The sequence below is a fragment of the Loxodonta africana genome, chromosome 22 (assembly GCF_030014295.1).
Source record: "Loxodonta africana isolate mLoxAfr1 chromosome 22, mLoxAfr1.hap2, whole genome shotgun sequence".
NCBI classification, from domain to species: Eukaryota; Metazoa; Chordata; class Mammalia; order Proboscidea; family Elephantidae; genus Loxodonta; species Loxodonta africana.
In genome coordinates, this window is record NC_087363.1 from 52,191,522 (window position 1) to 52,212,737 (window position 21,216).

At 37.4% G+C, this 21,216-nt stretch overlaps 1 protein-coding gene across 4 annotated transcripts in view; it reads right to left on the reverse strand.

The window, feature by feature from the left end:
• CNTN6 (contactin-6) overlaps positions 1 to 21,216 on the reverse strand; it is a 232,094-nt gene that overhangs the window by 87,644 nt on the left and 123,234 nt on the right. For 3 of the 4 annotated variants that reach the window (XM_010590042.3, XM_023548001.2, XM_023548000.2), the window contains 3 exons: positions 20,026 to 20,162; positions 18,080 to 18,209; positions 15,436 to 15,586 (listed from right to left, as the gene is read on the reverse strand). In XM_010590042.3, coding sequence (XP_010588344.2) covers positions 15,436 to 15,586; positions 18,080 to 18,209; positions 20,026 to 20,162 — 418 coding nt within the window. The remainder of the gene's footprint in view (positions 1 to 15,435; positions 15,587 to 18,079; positions 18,210 to 20,025; positions 20,163 to 21,216) is intronic. The other variant, XM_023548006.2, reaches the window with a different exon arrangement.

The window sequence follows — 21,216 nt, forward strand, 5'->3', positions numbered from 1 at the left end:
TAAATGTCCCTAATGATCACGGAGTGTGTACAGGTTCCTTATCCTTTTCAGACACACTATGTCATTTGAGTCTCATAACAACCCTCTGATAGAGACAAGTAATAGTTTCTCTATTTTTCAAATGCACAAACTGACAACCAGTGAGTTTAAAGGATTTGCCAGAAGTCACCGACTGAGTGGGAAGTAGAGTTGGAACTAGAATCCAGATCTTCTGACTTCGAATAACTTTAAAGTAAAACAGATTCTTCAGAAAGGGCAAGGAGTAACATTTTATGTTATCTCACTAGCTAGATAACACCTACTATAGTATTTGGCATGTAGTAGATGCTCAATACATATTTGCAGAATGAATAAATGAACAAAGGAAATGAACCCATCATGGTCTATGGATTATTAAGTAAATTTTTGGTTTAACTCCAAAGATCTACAATCAGGTGGAAACAAAGTGAAGTAAACTTTATCTTCCATTGATTTGATCAAACAGAAAATATTTATTGAAAGTCTTTTATGTTCCATTCTTGTGCTGGGTGCTGGGTGCTGGGCCTGTAATAGTGAATTAAAGAGTCATGCTCACTGCCCTCACTAGGGCTGACATCTAGCTGCCCAGGCTCCCTGTAACTTCTGAATCCATCCAATTGGTTCATATTAGCTTTTTTTTTTTTTGACAACTCACAGCAATTATCCTGTTTGGCTCAGTCACTTGATCCCCTAAGAAAATCATTAAGATGTATGTAAAAGTATAATGATGATAGAGCTTACACGGTCAACCTGCCAAATTAAGGTTTGCATTAATTTCTAGTAAGTGATCTCTATGTAGGCAGCCCCTGTATGGGTATGCTATTTAACATTTTTTAAAGTTACTTCTATATTTATTTTATCTTTAAAAAAAATCCACATTTTACAAATAAGGAAGGAGTGACCTTAAAAGAAAAATAGGAGCCGAAAGGTTTTACCCAGGACCACACAATTTAGGAGTGACAGAGCTGCAGCCAGAACCCGTTTTCTAATTCTCAGTTCAGGGCCCTTCGTAATACATTGTGATTCTTCCCACAGGAACATGCCTTTGTTTCTCTTCAATTTAGGTGACATTTCTAGACCATTGGTAGCTTCAAAAAGAATGAGATGTCACATGATCATACATTCATAGCAGGAAACCAGGCAGCCTTGGGACTCTGTAATGCCATCTACCTATTTTCAGTTTGAGGAAAACTTTTCTACTCTGACAGCCTGCCATGAATATAGACACTTATTGTCAAGATGGGATTATTAAAATAATTTAAGACTTCAGTTGAAGCACCTAGGTCAATAAGAAACATGTTAACCCTATTAAGAAAAGTTGCTTGATCTGAATTACCAGCACATCAAATTAGGTCAAATCATATGACAACGTCCCTTTAAAAAGTACAAAGTTGAGAATGTTCTCCATTATCTGTGTAGAAGAAAATATCTGGGTGCAGGGAATGGAGACTTGGTACCTATTCTAAGCTTCATCGCTTACTAAGTGATGTATGCTGTCTCGACTACTCTAAGAGTGGAGAAAATTGTCAAAATATGTATCATGCCACCTTTTTTTATAAGTAGGCAATGGAGTATGATTACTTTGAATAGGCTTCTTTAGATTCCTCTCAACCATCTCTAGTTATACTTTATTGGCAGCAAGAGTTAGTGACAATGACATTTCTAAGTCGACAGTACCGTACAGAAGTTTTATAACACAGACTAAAAATGCACATTTCCCCACATAGCTATTTCCAAGGTCAAGAACTAAAAACTGTTCCTACTTCGAGCCACTGTAAAACTTTTAACCTTTTTCTGACTCTTTTAGTCTTTTAATACATGGTATTGTGTCATCCTTTAACAGAGGTATGACAGGGTAGGAATTATATTTATTTTTCTATTTAAGTGAATGAATCAGCCTGGTGTGGCATTAAAAAAAATGTATACTAGGACACAGTGATTTGTGTTCAGATTTAGAATCCGATGCTGTACAATTTGGAAAATTGGCTGGATTATCTCTAATGCTCCTTCCAAATAAAACATTGAACAGTAGTGTATCTATACATGTGTTAAAACTTGCATTTCATGAATCACATCTAGAAATTAATTTCCCAGCCAACTACTACACCCAACATTCTGTGCCTCCTCCTAAACTCACTGCCATTGAGTCGATTTCAACCCATAGTGGCCCTATAGGGGAGAGTAGAACTGCCTATAGGGTTTCCAAGGCTGTAAATATTTACAGAAGCAGACTGCCACATCTTTCTAGATTCTAACCACCAACAATTTGGTTAGCAGCCAAGTGCTTTAACAGCTGTGCCACCAGGGCTTCTTGATAATAGTATAATACCTAGGATATTTAAATTAAATTTCATTTGCTTTAGAAATCCAATTCCTATGCCTACACACACACATAAACACACACACACACAGTACACGCACATTCACATACACGCTCAAAAATACACATACACATACTAAATGAATAAATTTTATGCATATATTCCAAATGTAAGAAGAAATATTTGGGGACATCACCTACTGTTTTAATATCCTCCTCTCTAAAGCTTTCGAGTCTGGTAGTTATCTGCTAGCTGAATTCAGTTACTCTGCTAGAATTTGGGATCTATCCTGGCAACATTGATTTGAAATGGAGGATTCTGGTAACCATCATTTAGAAAAGGGTTGATTACTCTCTAATAGCTCAGACCAGATATTGAGGAAATTATCAACCTTAGCCCTGAATGGCCTTGAGGAGACCGTTTGGCCTTCTCTTCTTTTTTAGGAAAAGGAAATCCTTCTACTCCATTTTACATATGGAGGCCTATACATGACAAATGACTTACCCAAAGTTATGATCTAATTAGAATAGGAAATGAGCTATAATCTATGGTATACCATACTACCTCTATATTAAAGGAGAATGCATTTTTTCTTTCTTTCCTTTTTTTTTTTTTTTTTTTTGTTATCCACTACTCTAATTTTTACCTTTGATCCATTTGGAAGTCCCCATGATAAGACTACTAAAAAGCCATTAAGCCAACACAAATAGGAACATAGATGCTGTATTTCCCAATAAGCAGCTTGAAGCCATGCACTTAATGCAACCAGTAAGGTCAGAGGCAATAGAAGAGGGGACAAGACAGGATACGTGCAGAGACACAAAGTCTCAGGGAGCTGGCTGTGTGACCTTTGCAAATTACTGTTCAGGGTTATCTGTACCAGGCAGAGATTTATGTCTCTAATTACTACATTCTGCTAGGGCTCAACTTTTTTATTTTTTTTATTTTTCTAACCTTTTAGGGTAAACATTTAGGAGACAAATACTGTTTGTTTTCCTGGGACATGTAATGAAATCTAAAGTAATTGGAGAATAGAATTATGAAAGAAAATCTGTAAATAGAAATCACACCATCACTATGTTAATCTTAGTGAGACAAGGCTCATTGTGACATGATTACTAGTAGCTATAAAAAAATATATATTTTTTTTTATCCTGAGGCTAAAAATGTTCCCAGATTCATTCCATATGTGGCGAAAGAAACCAAAACAAAAACCTTAAATTCTTTTTCAATAAATTTGTATCGTGAATTAGGAGAAAATTTAAATAGCAAATCAAGTTCTCATTTAATAATCTCTATACATATTATTCATATTATTCACTCAGTGCCATTGGTTACACTTTTCACAATGTGTCAGGATTCTTATTATTTCCATTCTGGTTGTTCTATTTCAATTAATCTAGCTTCCTTGTCCCCCTCTTACATTCTCATCTTTGGTCTAGCATAAATGTTAACCATTAGGTCTCATTTTTTCTCATTTAGGTGATTGTTTAGAGAAGCATAGTACTCATGGTGATATTATTTATTTTATTAGCCACTCTGTGACCACCAGGAGTGGTTTGAATTACAAGTTTAAAGGATATCCCAGAGCAATAGTCTCAGGGGTTCCTCTAGTCTTTACTGGTCTAGTAAGTCTGGCCTTTTTTTTAGGAATTTGGGTTTTGTTCTAAATTTTTCTCCCAATCTTTCCAGGACCACCTATTGTGTCCCTGGTTAGAACGATCAGTAGTGGTAGCCAGGCACTGTCTAGTTCTTCTGATCCCAAGGTAGATGGGGCTATGATTCAGGTAGAGTATTAGTCCTGTGGACTAGTTTCTTCTTTGATCTTTGATTTCCTTCTTTCGCTTTTGCTCAATGCACAGAGACCAATAGCTGTATCTTAGAATGGCCACTCACGAGCTTTTAAGATCCCAGTTACTACTCACCAAACTAGGATGTAGAACATTGTCTTTATGATTTATGTTATGCTGTTTGACTGAGTTTCCCCTGAGACTATGATCCTAAGCCCTCAAACCCAGTAACCCAATCCCGTAAGGCCTTTGGTTATGTGTAGGAAGTATCCATAACAGTGCTCACTATATGCTTTATTTTATATATGACTATATATGCAGCACACACAAACATGCCTATAAACCCGGTAAACCCAGTGCCATTGAGTCGATTCCAACTCATAGCAACCCTATAGGACTGAGTAGAACTGCCCCATAGAGTTTCCAAGGAGCACCTGGTGGATTCGAACCGCCAGCCCTTTGGTTAGCAGCCGTAGCACTTAACCACTATTCCACCAGGGTTTCCCATATTCCTATACATGTGCACCCATATATTCATATGTGCTTACCTGCACATATATAAACATACATATCTACCTCATAACCACACACATTTTTTTGGTTTTTATTACTGTTGTTGCATATATGTATATATTATAGTTTTTACCAAAGTAGTCCCCTATTCTTGTGTACCTCTTGTGTCTTCTTTTACCTTGGTCAAGTACTGACTTCACCTTTATTTGACATTTCCTTACCCATCACCAAAACTAACAAGTGTCTACAATCTAGAAAGTGATTCCCCCTCCCTCTCCCTTCCATCCTTAGTAACCACCAAAGAATGTTGCCTTCTGTATGTATACCTATTCTAGTCTTTTTATAATAGTAAAATCATGCAATATTTGTCCTTTTGTGATTGACTTATTTCACTAAGCCTAATGTCCTCATGATTCATCCATGTTATAGTATATTTTGAGATCTTGTCATTATTCTTTATGGCTTCATAGTATTCCATTGTGTGCATGTACCACAGTTTGTTTATCAGTTCGTCTCTTGATGGGCAGTTAGGTTGTTCCCATTCTTTGATGTTGTGAATAACACTGTAAAGAACCTAGGTGTGCATATATCTGTGTCAGTAGTTTTAATTCTTTTGTGCGTATACTTAGGAGTGGTATTGCTGGATCATGTTGTTGTTGTTGGGTGCTGTTGAATTGATTCCAACTCATAGTGACCCTGTGTACAACAGAACAAAACATTGCCCAGTCCTGTGCCATTCTCACAATCACTGTTATGCTTGAGCCCATTGTTGTACCCACTGTGTCAATCCATCTCATTGAGGGTCTTCCTCTTTTTCGCTGACCCTCAACTTTTCCAAGCATGATGTCCGTCTCCAGGATCTGGTCCCTCCTGAGAACATGTCCGAAGTATGTGAGACAAAGTCTCACTATTTACGTTTCTAAGGACCTGTACTTCTTCCAAGACAGATTTGTTCGTTCTTTTGGCAGTCCATAGTATATTCAATATTCTTCTCCAACACCATAATTCAAAGGCATCAATTCTTCTTCGATCGTCCTTATTCGTTGTCCAGCTTTCACGTGCGTAAGAGGTGATCGAAAACACCATGGCTTGAGTCAGGTGTCCCTTAGTCCCTAAAGTGGCATTTTTGCTTTTTAACATTTTAAAGAGGTCTTTTGCAGCAGATTTTCTCAAGGCAATGTGTCGTTTGATTTTTTGACTCTTGCTTCCATGGGCATTGATGAGGATTGAAATAAAATGAAGTCCTTGACAACTTAAATCTTTTCTCTGTTTATCATGATGCTGCTTACTGGTCCAGTTGTGAGGATTTTTGTTTCCTTTATGTTGAAGTGTAATCCATACTGAAGGCTGTGACCTTTGATCTTCATTGGTAAGTGCTTCAAATCCTCTTCACTTTCAGCAAGCAGGGTTGTGTTATCTGCATAATGCAGGTTGTTAATGAATCTTCCTCCAATCCTGATGCTGAGTTCTTCATATAGTGCAGCTTCTTGGATTATTTCCTTAGCATACAGATTGAATAAGTATGGTGAAAGGATACAACCCTGATGCCTACTTTTCTTAGCTTTAAACCACACAGTATCCCCTTGTTCTGTTCAAACATCTGCCTCTTGGTCTATTTACAGGTGCTGTATCATAGGATGGAAACCCCAGTGGCTTAGTGGTTAAGTACTACGGCTGCTAACCAAAAGGTCAGCAGTTCGAATCCACCAGGTGCTCCTTGGAAACTCTATGAGGCAGTTCTACTCTGACCTATAGGGTTGCTAGGAGTCGGAATCGACTCGATGGCAACAGGTTTGGTTTTGGTTTTTTGGTATCATAGGATATTTCTATTTCCAGCTTTTTGAGGAAGCACCATACCATTTTCCGTAGTGGTTGAACCAATTTACAATCCCACCAGCAGTGAAGTAGTGTTCCAATCTCTACATAACCTCACCACCATTTGTTGTTTTCTGGTTTTTTGATCAGTGCCTTTTTTGCAGGGGTGAGATGGTATCTCATTGTAGTTTTGATTTGCATCTCTCTGATGGGTAATGATTGCGAGCAGCTTTTCATGTTTGTTGGCCGCTTGAATGTTGTCTTTGGTGAACTGTTTATTCATGTCCTTTGCCCATATTTTAATTGGGTTGTTTGTCTTTTTGTTATTGAGTTGTTGATGTTTTCTATATATTTCAGAGATTATATCTTTATCAGATGTATCATTCCTAAACATTTTTTCCCACCTGTAGGTTCTCTTTCACTCTTTTGATAACATTTTTTTATGAGCATAAGTATTTAATTTTTAGGAGGCCCCATTTATCTATCTTGTCTTCTGTTGCTCATGCATTTGTAGTTATGTCTTTTAATCTATTACTGAAAAAAATTAGGTCCCATCATTTTGTCCCTATATTATCTTACAGGAACTTTATAGTTTTGGCTTTAACATTTAGGTATCTGATCTATTTTGAGTTATTTTTTTTGTGTATGGCTTAGGTATTCATTCTGTTTCATTTTTCTGCAAATAAATGTCCTGTTTTGCCAGAACCATTTGTTAAAGAGACTGCTTCTTTCCCGTTGAATGAGCTTTGACCTCTTGTGGAAAATCAACTGCCCACAGATGGATGGATTTATTTCTGGATTCTCAATTCTATTCCGTTGGTCTGCGTGTCTGTCATTGACGTTTTGAGATCACGGATTGTGAGGCCTCCTACTTTGTTCTTCTTCAATATCGCTTTGGTTATTCGGGGTGTCTTTCTTTCCCATACAAAGTTGGTTACATGTTTTTCCATTTTGGTAAAGAGTGTTCTTGGAAATTGGATTGAGATTGCATTATATCTATAGATTGCTTTGAGTAGTATTGACGTTTTTGCAGTGTTAACTCTTCCAGTTCATGAGCGTTGAATGCTTTTCCATTTATGAAGGTTGCTTTTAGTTTCTTGCATTAATGCTTTATGGTTTTTATCTTATAGGTCTTTTATATCCCAGTTAGGTTTATTCTTACGGATTTTATCATTTTGGGGTCTATTGTAAATGGTATTGTTTTCTTGATTTCCTTTTTGGAGTGCTCCTTGTTAGTGTGAAGGGACCTAACTGGTTTTTGTGTGTTTATCTTGTGCCCTACCCCTTCGCTGAATCCTTCTATCAGATGCAGTAGCTTGCTTGAGGAATCTATGGGATTTTCTATGTAAAGAATTATTTTATCTGTGAATAGAGATAGTTTTATTTTTTCCATTCCAATTTGGATACACTTTATTTCTCCTTCTTGTCTTATTGTTCTGGCTAGGACTTCCAGTACAATATTGAATATAAATCCTAATAGTGAGCATCTCTGTCTCATACCCATTCTAAAGGGGAAAGCTCTCAGTCTTTCTCCATTGAGAATAATGTCAGCTGTTAGGTTTGCATACATGCCCTTAATTATGCTGAGGAATTTTCCTTCTATTCCTATTTTACTGAGAGTTTTTACTAGGAAATGGTGTTGAATTTTATCAAATACCTTCTCTGCATCATTTGAGATAATCATGTGATTCTTTTCCTTTGTTTTATTTATGTGGTAAATTACATTAATCAGTTTTCTAATATTGAACCATTCTTGAATTCCTGGTGTGAATCCCACCTGATCATGACGTATGATTTTTTTGATGTGCTGTTTAGTTCTTTTGGCTAGAGTTTTGTTGAGAATTTTTGCATCTTTATTCACGAGGGATATTGGTCTGTAATTTTTTTGTTTGTTTTTTTGTGGTGTCTTTACCTGGTTTTGGTATCAGAGTAATGTTGGCTTCATAGAATGAGATGGGGAGTATGCCTTCCTTTTTTTATGTTTTGAAAGGGTTTGAGTAAAATTTGTGTCAGCTCTTCTCTGAATGTATTCTGTTATGATCCTCTTTATCACTGTTGAATCTGTTTTAATGGCTCCAACTTCATTTCTTATTTTGATTATTTGTATCCTCTCATTTTCTTCCTTTGTCAAATTGGCCAGGGGTTTGTCTATTTTATTGATCCTTTCAAGGAATCAGTTTCTAGTCTTGTTTCTTTCTGTTGTTTTTCTGTTTTCTATTTCATTTATTCGTCCTCTCATCTTCATGATTTCCTTTCTTTTCTCAGCTTCGGTCTTCTTTTGCTTTTCCTTCTCTGTTTGTTTGAGTTGTCTGGTCAAGTTATTTATTTTGGACCTTTCTTCTTTTTTAATGTATGCATTTATTGCTATACATTTCCCTCTGAGCACTGCTTTTGCTGTGTCCCAAAGGTGGTATGTTGTGTTTTCATTCTCATTTACTTCTAAGTATTTTTATTTAATTTTTTATATCTTCTATTACCCAATAGATTTTTGTTTTGTTTTGATAATGTGTTATTTAGTTTCCGTGTATTTAACTTGTTTTCCTTGTTCTTCGTGTTATTGATTTCTAGTTTCATGGTCCGAAAAGATGCTTTGTGTAATTTCAGTCTTTTTAAATTTATTGAGGCTTGCTTTATGAGTTAAAATATGATCTATTCTTGAGAATATTCCATGTGCATTGGAGAAGAATGTGTATTTTTCTGCTGTCCAGTTGTGTGTTCTATATATGTCTGTGAGGTCCCATTATTTGATAGTATTAAGTCTTCTGTATCTTCTTTGATTATCTTTCTAGCAGTTCTGTCCAGAGTCAGAAGTGGTGCATTAAAATCTCCTGTTATTATTGTAGATCTGCCTAGTTCTGTCTTCAATTCTGTTAGAGTTTGTTTTATAAATTTTGAAGCTCTGGTATTGGGTGCATAAATACTTGTAATTATTATGTTTTCTCAGTGAATTGACCCTTTAATCATTATATAGTGTCCTTCTTTATCTCTTATAAGGGATTTTGACTTAAAGCTTATTTTGTCAGACATTAATATTGCCACTCCTCCCAAATTCTCATAAGGCCAGACTTAATGGTCTGACTGAGACTGGAAGGACCCCAGTGGTCATGGCCCCCAGGCCTTCTGTTGGTCCAGGACAGGAACCATTCCTGAAGCCAACTCTTCAGACATGGATTGGACTGGACAATGGGTTGGAGAGGGATGCTGGTGAAGAGTGAGCTTCTTGGATCAGGTGGACCCTTGAGACTATGTTGGCATCTCCTGCCTGGACGGGAGATGAGACTGTGGAGGGGGTTAGAAGCTGGCGAAATGGACACAAAAAGAGAGAGTGGAGGGAGAAGGCGGGCTGCCTCTTTAGGGGGAGAGTAATTGGGAGTGTGTAGCAAGGTGTATATGGGTTTTTGTGTGAGAGACTGACTTGATTTGTAAACTTTCACTTAAAGCACAATAAGAATTATAAAAAAAAATATTGCCACTCCTGCTCTTGTTTGTTTATTGTTTCCATAGTATATTTTTTTTCCATCTTTTGATTTTTAGCCTGTTCATGTCTTTGTGTCTCAGGTGTGCCTCTTGTAGACAACATATTGCTCGATCATGTTCTTTTATCCATTCTGCCACTCTGCATCTTGACTGGTGCATTTAATCCATTTATATTCAATGTGATTATCAATAGGTATGGATTTACTGCTGTCATTTTTATTGCAGTTTTTTGTGATGTTCACTTTTTTTTTTGTTCTTTACTTTCTGTGATGAGTTTTTTTTTTTTTTAATTTGGATTTTCTTTTCATCTGTTATTGTTGTTTTTGTGTTTGCTGAGTCCTTTTGGTTTTCTTTTTCTTTGTTTTGCTGTGTAAATTTTTTAATTTTCCTCGTTGTTACCCTGAAATTTTTTAACCATCCTAAATTTAAAAGTACCTGTTATATCTTGATACCTCCATGACTTCCTGTCCATATGGATGTTCTATACCTATACTATTCATTCCTTCATTTGTTTTGAAGTTGTTGTCATTTACATCTTTATATGACTGATCCTCTTAAATCAGTTTTGTAGCCTTCTTTGACTTTTTTGAAGTCTCTACCTGCTTTGGTATATGGATGATGCTGTTGTGTTTCTTTATCTCAAGTTATAGTCTGATGCTGTTGGTTTTCTATCCAAAAGACTCCCTTTAATATTTCTTATAGGGCTGATCTGGTAGTTACAAATTCTTTTCATTTCTGCTTTTCTGGGAATGTCCTAATTCCACCCTCATTTTTGAAAGACAGTTTTGCTGGATATATGGTTCTTGGCTGGCAGTTCTTATTTTACAGGCCTTTTTTTTTTTTTAATATGTCATCCCATTTCCTTCTTGCTTACATGGCTTCTGATGAGAAATCAGTGCTTAGTTCTACTGAGGCCCCTTTGTAGGTAATATTTCACTTTTCTCATGTTGCTCTTAAAATTCTTTCTTTGTCTTTGTTCTGGAAAATTTCATTATGGTATGTCTTGGTGAATTTCTTTTGGGGTCTATCCTGCATGGAGTTCATTGAGCTTCTTGGATGGAAGTCTTGTCTTTCATGATATTTGGGAAGTTTTCTGCCATTATGTCTTCAAAAAAATCTCTCTGTACTCTTTTGTCTTTCTTACTCTCCTGGAATTTCTAATATGCATATATTATTCCTCTTGATGTTGTCCCACATAACCCTAGGTTTTCTTCATTTTTTCTTTTTCGTTTTTTTTGTCTGATCGGTGCTCAAACAAGTTAGTATCAAGGGATTTATCTTCTATTTCACTGATTCTTCCACTGATTCGATTCTACTTCTGTGTCTTTCCATTGAGTTATTTATTTCTAATATTTCACTGTTAATCTTCTAAATGTCTAGTTGTTCAATTTCTCTATTGAATTTGTCATTTTGTTCTTGTATTTTTTATTGAATTCATCTAGGATGTCTTCTGTGTTTTCCTTGATCCCTTTGAGGAACCTAAATATTAGTCTTTTGAACTCCTTGTCAGGTAGCCCTATCATCAGTTCTACCTCAACAAAGATTTACATCCCTTTATTTTACTCATTCACCTGAGCCATCATACCTTGTTTTTTCATGTGATTTGTAATTGACTGCTGTCTTTGAGACATTAAGGTTCTGTAAGTTTGTTTATATATTTCTCATTGATTTTATATTTATTTGCCTTTTTTGCATTGTTTTGATACATCTGACACATAGCTTCTTCCCTTTCTTTTCATACTGTTTACTCTCCTTTGCATTGTTTTAATTGATGTTGTTTCGTAGTATTGGTTTTTGTATGACCATGAAGCTGGTGGTTATCTGGTCTATCTATGGGTTTGGGGCTGCCAGTTGGCTAGGTGTGCCTTCTTCTCACTTGTGGGTATGGTGAGTTGCACACACACTGTGCTCCTATGTCATTGGGTGTGTATGATTTATCTTAGAGGATTGGTTGGCAGTGTGCAAACGAGTTCTTTCCCTGATGTGTGGTACCAGCAGTTGGGTGGTCAAAGTCCTTTCATAGCTCTTGAGGAATAATACATTCCATCTGCGTTGCCACAAGCAGTTTGTATGACCCTGAAGCACAGGATAGGGCACAGGGAGGGGCAGACAGGATAGGGTGCAGGGGCCCACACAAGCGGGGAGATCATCAGGGGAGGGTGATGGGGGGAGGCAGCTGGGAAGGGCATAGAATCTCAATTAGCCATGGGGGAGGGTTCGGTACAGCAGGTTACAGAGTCCCCCTCAGCTGGGGTGGTGGTGTCAGGACAGGGCACAGAGTTCCACTTGGGCAGGGGAAAGTGTTGGCTGGACAGCACACAGAGTCTTGCTCAGCTGAGTGGGGACTTTGAGTTGGATTGGGAAGGGGTAGAGGCATTTATGTCCAGGATGGGGTGAAGGGCAAAGTAGTGCCTGCTCATGTTTGCACAAAAGGACTGCTCCTCAGTGAGGGGTAGTGTGCGTGGCTGGGCTTGTGCATCAGCATAGACCACCTGCATCTTGGGGAAGGGTGGTGAGCATGACCAAGCTTGCACACATCTACATGGGCCTCCTGCATCTCAGGGAGGGGCAGTGGATGCGGCTAGGCTTGAATGCACAAGTGCGAGCTACCTGTGCCTCACGGAGGGGTGATGGGCATGGCCAACCTTATGCACAGAGTGGAGCTGCCTTTAAGGGATGGTGGGGAAGGTCAGGCTTGTTGGCATTGACTTAATCTGCCTGCATCTCAGGGTACATGCTAATACAAATGGCAGGTGTGTCTGGGAAGGGAGGGGAGTGAAGGGGAGTCTACAGGGACTGGAGGTGATGACTGCCTACACAGGGCCATTTCTGGGGCAGGGAACTCTAGTTGTCACTCTGTGGGTTGACTTCTTGCTGTATGTCTCCTGTATAAATTTCCGGGTGCCTCCACCAACAAGCAGCCCCTGCACTAATTCCTAGCTACCTCTCTTCTTGCACTTGCCAGAGGGGTTGGAACTGTCATCCACCCCTCTGTCCCTCCCCATTACTCCCCTGCAAATGTGCACTCCCTGTCTACACTTTCTCCTTCTCTAAGGCTCCAATAACTCAGTTTGTCTCACTTTGCTCCGGGGCACTTCCCTGATTTCAAAGTTATACCACTTTTGTACTCCCCTTCCCCCGCAACAAAGGGTGCCCCCTCCCTGGCCACATCCTGCCCACCTTGTTTCTTTCTGTGGTTATTTGCATAGAATTTCAGCCACCAGCTATGCTCTCGACAGTTGCTTTCCTGGGTTCCTCACTCTGGGTTGTTGTTTGGTGCTGTCCCAAAATGGCCACTTTGCTCTATCCTGCAGGCAGGGTACAGTTGATCTACAAATTTCTGTTTTCCTGTTGGTCTCTTTCTGCCTTTGTTTCCAATCACTGCACAGTCTGTTTCTTCAACTCTCCATTTGATGTTCTGGGATCCAAGGTAATTTTTTGTGTCTGTTTACTTAGTTTCTTGGGTCTTTGTTGTCAGCAGATCATTAGAATGCGTGTATCTAAGGCACTATATTGACCTGAACAAAAGTTGCTTTAAAAAGCAGTTTCCCTTATACTTTTCAAAATACGTTTTCCCTTCATTTTCTTACCTCTACCCACATTGACTTTCTTTTCTCTCTCCTCTCCACATATTCTGTGTTTGGATCTTAAAATATCGGAAGGCAAATGGCAGTCATTCCTGTCCTTTAGAGTTAGAATTTTGGGAGTTGCTTTGTTAAATAAAACAGAGCTAATCAATGTATCCAGACCCTCAATACAGTGTTATATTTGACACCATGGGATCTCTTGAGTTTTCTTGCTCAATAACAGTGTATTCAAACCTTGATTAGATTTTAAAGATGAAAGAGGAAAGATTTTTCAAGAACCCACATCCACATCTGTTGGGAGTGCTTGCAGAAATCACCTAGATATAGGCTGCATAGAGAAAGGGACTATACCTGGTCCAGAGCAACAGGCTTCATTTCACCTTCCTTTTCAGCTTAGCTTTGAAGCATCTGTCCTTATATGCCTTGAGGCATTTCCCAGAGAAAAAGTTTTTCTCTAAAGCTGGTAATGCCTTACATATTCATCCTTTTTGACACGTTCATTCATACCACAGATATTTGTGGAATTTGGTTCTGTGCCAAGGCATAAGGCATACAAAGATAGACTTGACAGTATCTTTACTTTGAGAAATCTTCAGCCCAGGGTTGTAGAGACAGTAGTGGGCAGGGGGGAGGATAAGAAAAGAAAGAGTGCCCTAGAAGAGGCTTTCTCTTGTATATCTCATCATGTACATGGAGTTGGTCTGTAAGGCAGCAGAGGCAACCATGATAGCTTTCTACACCACCCACAGAGATCCCTGTTGTTGTTATTACCATTTTTTTTCTCTCTTCTTTGGCCATAGGTGCCACCTTGGGATTAGAGGTGACAAAACAATGTCCCTGCGTTTAGCCTATGGACACTGTTTCTGGCTTGAGAAATTGAATGCCAAAATCTGAATTTCTAGCATTTCCATAAACACTGGAAGATTGGCAAGAAGGGGCTCATCTTCCCACAAAACAACATTTGGTTATAGTCTGAGGTGTGAATGTCCTGTGAGGTATGTAGTTCATGTTCCAGTCCTTCATGGGACTTTCTTCCGAGGCTGGTGGATTGCCATTTTTGATCATACTTTAGTACTCTTTTCATTCACCTGGCCTGCCTCATTCATTTTTGTTACCTGCCTGGCCCAGTATGCACACGAGCTCTTGAAATACGTGATCTTTAAAGGGTGCACGTTGAAATAAAGGGACCATTTTCATGTTGTTAGCACAATGGTTCATTCATAGGAGGACATCATTGTGCATCTGATTACATAATAACTCATGGTTCATTAGAGCTGCACTGTGGTCTAGTCTTCTTTTATTAATACAAAGTTCTCCAGCACAATGAAATGTAATATATTCTAAGCAGAGAAAAACACACCTTTTGTCTGCCAAAACTCTGCTAGAAAATACACCAGTGCTGATGCAGGATTTCTCAACCACATTCATTATGGAAGGAAATCACTCCTCTTTCGCTACAGGAACTTCTCTACATCTTTTTCACGTGGTGAATTCATTTGGTCATGGGGTGAACACCTGTGTGACTATTTAAAAACCACAACCAGGTGTGTGTATGTGAATATCTTTCTCCTTTGTGTAATGTTCTTCTCACTGATTTCTCAGCAGGCCAGTTTGGGAAAAAGCCTTCAAGCTGAATATAGAAAAAAGTCTTAAAGGATTTTTATAAATACATATATTACAAGTGCCTGCACTGATAATATTGAGACCAAATTACTTGTATAGGTCTTAGCTTTATGAGTTCCTTTTATTTTTACTATCATTTGAAAACATTTTGACGTCTCTGGATATGCAGTTGATAGTTTATCATATGGGAGAAAATTTTGAAAGACCTAGTAATATCTAAAATTATGAAAAATATTGTCTTGTGAAGTATTTCAATTTTTTTTTTCTTAAATAATATGAAGAGTGAGTTACCTTTTACTTTGTCTCAAGTTCTCTGTTCCTCTTTTCCAGGAGACTGCTGCCCTGGGAAAAGCGATGGGCTTGCATTCGATAGAAATATCCCCACCAACTTGAACAACTGAAACTTTTTTAATAGGATTTTTGGAGAAATTGGGAGCTGAAGCTAAAAACAAAATTAAAACCAAAATTGTTAAATTACTCACATAATTAACAGTGACCCAAGAGGTCAATTTTTATACTAGGTAGAATCTACTTATTTTTACGTAAATAACGTGCACCTTCTACATTTGTTTGCCAATTGAATCCTCCCCCCAGGAGGTATTTTCATAAGTACCACTATGCCAATTTTTTTTTTTTTACATGCTTCTGTACATGCTACATGCTTATGAAAATACCTCACTGGGAGAGGACATGGCTGGCAAACACAGAAGGTGCACATTATCTGTGGAAAAATACTGTAGTTGTTGTATCTAGAACATCTTTTAAGGTACTTCACTCAAGAAATTCTGAAGCCAATTACCAGCTTAACATTTGGAGCCTCTGGACTCCAAATGAAGATGACAATAGACATTACCCAGAAGGTTAGGGTTGGGATTAAATGAGATAACACTGTAAAGCACTAGCATAGTGTCTGGCACAAAGTATGTGCTCAATAAACATAATTTTATTTTTATGTTATTGTTGGTGGTCATTGTAATTAAAAATGCAAAACAGGGCATGAGGAGCAAATTAGAAAAAGTCACACCCTTAATAGCATTCACAATAAAGGGAGTGAAGATGGTTCCACAAAAGAAAAAATAATTTTGACCCTGATTAGGGAAACCATTCACTTTATGTCAGTGATGATCATGATCCTAAATATGAATATATATCAGGGACAATACAATAAATACCATTGGAATAAATCAGAAATGCTGTGTCATTAAGTCAGATTTCGTCGTGTAATGCTTTTAACTAGCAAAAAGTAAATGTCTGCTTTCTGCTGAAGCAGACAAGCTCGGAGTAGAAAAAAAAAAAAAAACTTTCACTGAAAACACAGCAAAATATTATTTAAAAAAAAAATCTTTCTCAGACTCAGCTTTGTCCGTACTCAATACATGTTAAGCAAATACCAAGTTTTGAGATTGTGTGAAATTATCACATTGCCTGGGGTGCATCCATTGTTTTTTATACTTTATCTCTGTCCAATCCCAAATTCCCACTCCCCGTCTAAGGTCCAGTTACACTGGGGTTCTTTCAGATGTACCATGATCTCTTGCTCGTGGGCTTTTTAGATATTCTTTCTCTGCCCATCGCTTGAACAGTGCATGCTCATTCTTCTGATCTTAGCTTAAAAGGAACGTTCCCAGTTTAGGTTATATTCAACTTTCTGTCTGTTCTGATAACAACACCTACTAAATTCTTGGTTATAATATTACCATATTTTTTCTTTTTTTAAATGAAACTATAAGCTCTATGAAAATAAGAACTATTTTATTCTTGATAATTATATTTTTAGTGTGTGGTACATAGTTCAATAAATAGTAGTGAGTGAAAGAATGAACAAATAAATGAATGTTCATCACACATAAACTCATAAAGCTTTGTCTTTTGTTGCTTGATCCTTCTTCATTTTCATCTCATTTTTGCTTCCTACCCAAGAAAGCCTTGAATTGAAAGATATTGTCTATGAGTCATTTATTGTGGCAGACACCACTGATTGGCTGTCCCAAAATATCTTTTCAGATTGCCTCTCCTTTCACCTTCCACTACAGACACTCATTTTCCCAGCCTCCCTTGAGGTCTAGGTGATCATGTGACAGAGTTCTTGTCAATGAGACATAAAATAAATTTTCTGTGGGGACTCAGGAATTCTTTTTTTCTTTTCTAATGAGGGACACGTGCGGTCAGTTCTATTCCCTCCCTTTTTTTATGCCTTGAGTTTGAACTTGATTTCTCTTTCTATAGCAGATACCTTGGGACCATTCGGATACAAGTATGAAGAAAATGTTCAAAGAATAACATAGTTAAGTGACAGTACCATAGCTGGCCGCCATCTGCCCCTGAACCTCCTATTAAAAGATAAAATAAATCTTTGTTTTTATGACATTATAAATTAATATATGTATGTTTTTTTCTAATGTGTTTTTATTCACACCTGAAAGCATTCCTACTGGATATCTTTTGATTTGTATTCAAAATCTTTTGCTAGAATCAGCTCTTGGGAAGCCTCTTCCAGTTCGGAAGCACCCAATGGTGGGCTCTTTCTCAAACCCTAATAGTTGCCAAAGCAGAATAAAAATAAGTATTAGCACATTGCAAATCAGTCTTATAAGAAATAAAACCAGAATTCTTCTCAGAAGCAAGGATGTCAAGGCTTTGGCTCACTTACTTTGGACACATCATCAGGAAAGACCAAACACTAGAAAAAAGCATCATGTTAGGTAAAATAGAGGATCAGAGAAAACAATGAAAACCGTTGAGGAGATGTATCCACACAATAACCACAATAATGGACTCAAACATACCCATAGGAACCAGCAATATTTTGTTCTCTTATACACGTCTCCGTGAGAGTCACCTTGACAGCAACTAACATTTTGTGATAAGCTCATTTACAGATATCCCATTATTTTAAGAGATTAAAATAATTATCTGGTTTTAAATTATGACTTACCTAATACTTTCAACTCTGCATTTGCATAAATGATCTGATACTTGTTTTCTGCAGCACATTGGTAGATACCAGAATCTGATACATTCAGCATCGTTATGATTAATGTCCCATTTTCTATTTGAATTCTTTCCTAAAAAAAGACAAAGGCATGTAAAAATGCTAGTATGTTAACCTAGGACAAAAGGCTAACCTTTGAGGCAAGAGAAATATCATGACATTATCTTAAATAGAATACCTTATTAAAAAAAAAAAATCTGTGCATATCCACAGCATGGGAAAAAAAATTACTGTATAAGAACTGAGGCTTACAAAGATGAGCCTAAAATACTGCAAGAGCCTGAGCAGCTTTTGGAATTTTAAAAATGAAGATATGAAAAATAATATAATTTTAGTGGTTAGTGCATTTTATAGTATTTGATTTCATTGAAAATTGCCATTCTCTGTACAGTATGCATGTTAACTGTCCGTTATGTGGTATGTAAAATAATTTGGAACACTCCACCATTCCAATTACTCCAGAAAACATGGCTGACTGAATAATATTAGACATGGATTTCATGATTAGAAGATTTCCTTGGCATCCCTTCTTAAGGTCTCAAAAGGACTTGGAATTGATGTTTTGGTAACTTTCTATTTGAGTCACAATTTGGAGGAGCTGAATCCTTCCTTTCTGCAGCCTACTATAAAGTATGCTTAAACAGACAGAATCTGTTTTAGAGTCCCATTTGGGGCATAGAAATACAATTTTGAGTGCCCATAATGAAATAGCTTAATAGTGCAAATATAACTTAAAACTAAATATTTCAAGCTACCTATTACCATTCTCTAAAGTTAATAAACATTGGCCGGAGGAAACAGAGAATGTTATATGCAAAAGACAGGCAGGAGGAAAATTCCACTAAGCTGGAACAAAGAGCAGTATTATAGTTAGGCTCCAAACAACAGATGTTCTTTGTATCTCTGGCTGTGCCTGCATGCGCAAAGCAAAATGGAGAATTTACACAATTATCTGGATAATTTCATGGGGAAAAAACAACTCGGTCTCATTTTCTGGATGGATGTAGAAAAAAGCATGCATCGTATTGAAACATAGGAATAACTTCCTCAGTTCTTCACTTTCCTTTGGGTTTAGAGACAGTCATAAATTTCATACAAGCAAGAGAGTGATGGATCGTGATTGAGATCTTGTGTCCTGGAGTCAGACAGATCAAGTTTAGAATGCTAGTTCCAACATTTACTGGCTGCTGTGACCTTGAACAGGTGACTTAACCTCTCTGTGGCTCATTTTCTTCATCTATCTGAAGGAATAACAATACTATCCCTCTCATAAGATTGTTGTGAGAATAGAATAAGGGAATTCATGGGCAAATACTTAACACAATGCCTGGCTCATATTAGAGTTCAATAAATGTTAGCTATTATGATGATTGGAGCCTTGGTGGCACAGTGGTTAAGAGCTATGGGAAGCTACAGTTGCTAACCAAAAGGTCGGCAGTTCAAATCCATCATCTGCTCCTTGGAGACCCTTTGGAAGAGTTCTACTCTGTCCTATAGGTCACTATGAGTCGGAATCAACTTGACGGCGACAGGTTTGGGTTTTCTGGTTTATGATGATGATTGCTATGAGGAATCGACTAAACGGCATTGGGTTTTTGAATAATGATGATGATGATATCTGAGTGTGGATCTGTCACCAACTAACTGGAAGTATCATCAACTTTCTCAAGTTATTTGTCCTCTCCGCTCTTAGTTTTCTCATTTGAAAATTGGTAATAACATCAAAACTACTTTATGAGTTTGTTTAAAAATTAGATAAATCAGTGTACATAGAGTGTACTACATTTCCTGGCACGTACTAAACACTCAGTAAACATTAGCTGTTACTATTAGTGACAAAATTCACCTAGCAGAGTAGGTGAATTTTTAATATTAACGTAATTGCTTACCTCTGGGTTGAGACGCTCACCGTTCTTTAACCATGTGTAGTAAGGGCTTGGCTTTCCACTAGCTTTGCATTCCCAAAACAAGCTGTCATATATAGACAAGTACGTATTTTGGATTTTTTGTTCCCATTCTGGAGGGGCTGTTTCAAAAGAAGCAAGAGCAACCATTTGGCAAGGCAATAATCTAAGATGTTACACTTTTAATCCAAGGGATATAGGAATCAGAAGGGCAAGGCTAGCTGGGGCCAGTTGTTCTGCACACCTGCGATTGGAGGGAGGGGAAATGTAGGAGCTTCAGTGTGGGACAACAGAGATCCTGTTGCAAATATCAGCGGGCATTTGGCTCAAGTTACCGTGTAAATGCTGCACCTGTATAACAACTTGGAAATTGCAGAAAAAGGTCAAAATGCAGAACAGGGCCAGAGAATAATTTCATGCTAAATATTAGTAAATAGTTCAAAAGTGTATCCTAAATCTGAGCCTTCTGTAGGCAAAAATTCATTTATTATATTTGGTCTAAACTAATGACAAGTAAGTATACCTATAATGGACACTATTACAACAGCTTGAAGCAAACATCAGATATGAACATCATCACCTTTTGGTAGGATAATAACCCAATTAAATATTTTTCCTTGCTAAAACTCTTGACGGAGAATCATAGCTTTTATACTTGTACGCAGTTTTAGTACATAACTGTAATCTTGGGTATGGTTTTTCCAAAACCTTATTTTCTAACCTGAGAAAGTTCTACATAGTACTAAGGCACAAAAATAAATACATAAATAAATAAATGGCATAATTGATGCAAAAATGCTAGTTGGGTGTAAGATGGTATTATCCTTACTATCGTTTGTGGAAATAAATGGGATATAAATTAAATACTTTAAAATTATATTCTTCCATAAACACAACAGGAAATTGCCTGGATATGCCCATTATTCCATCTCTTTTATTTGGGCCTTTCCCTCAACATAGGAGTGGATGAGTGTTCCTTTGGGATCTCAGACTATTACAGGCTAGATATTTAATGCTTAACTGTGCTTAGTTCTCCCTATGGTCCTTTGTAGTGGACATTTTCAGAGATGTTTAATAACCTGCTCAAGATAACATAGCTGCAAAATAGGAAAGCCAAAATTTGAACCTTGAGAGAAGAGCCTAAGTCAAAGGCTTGTGTTCAGGATGTTTATTTGA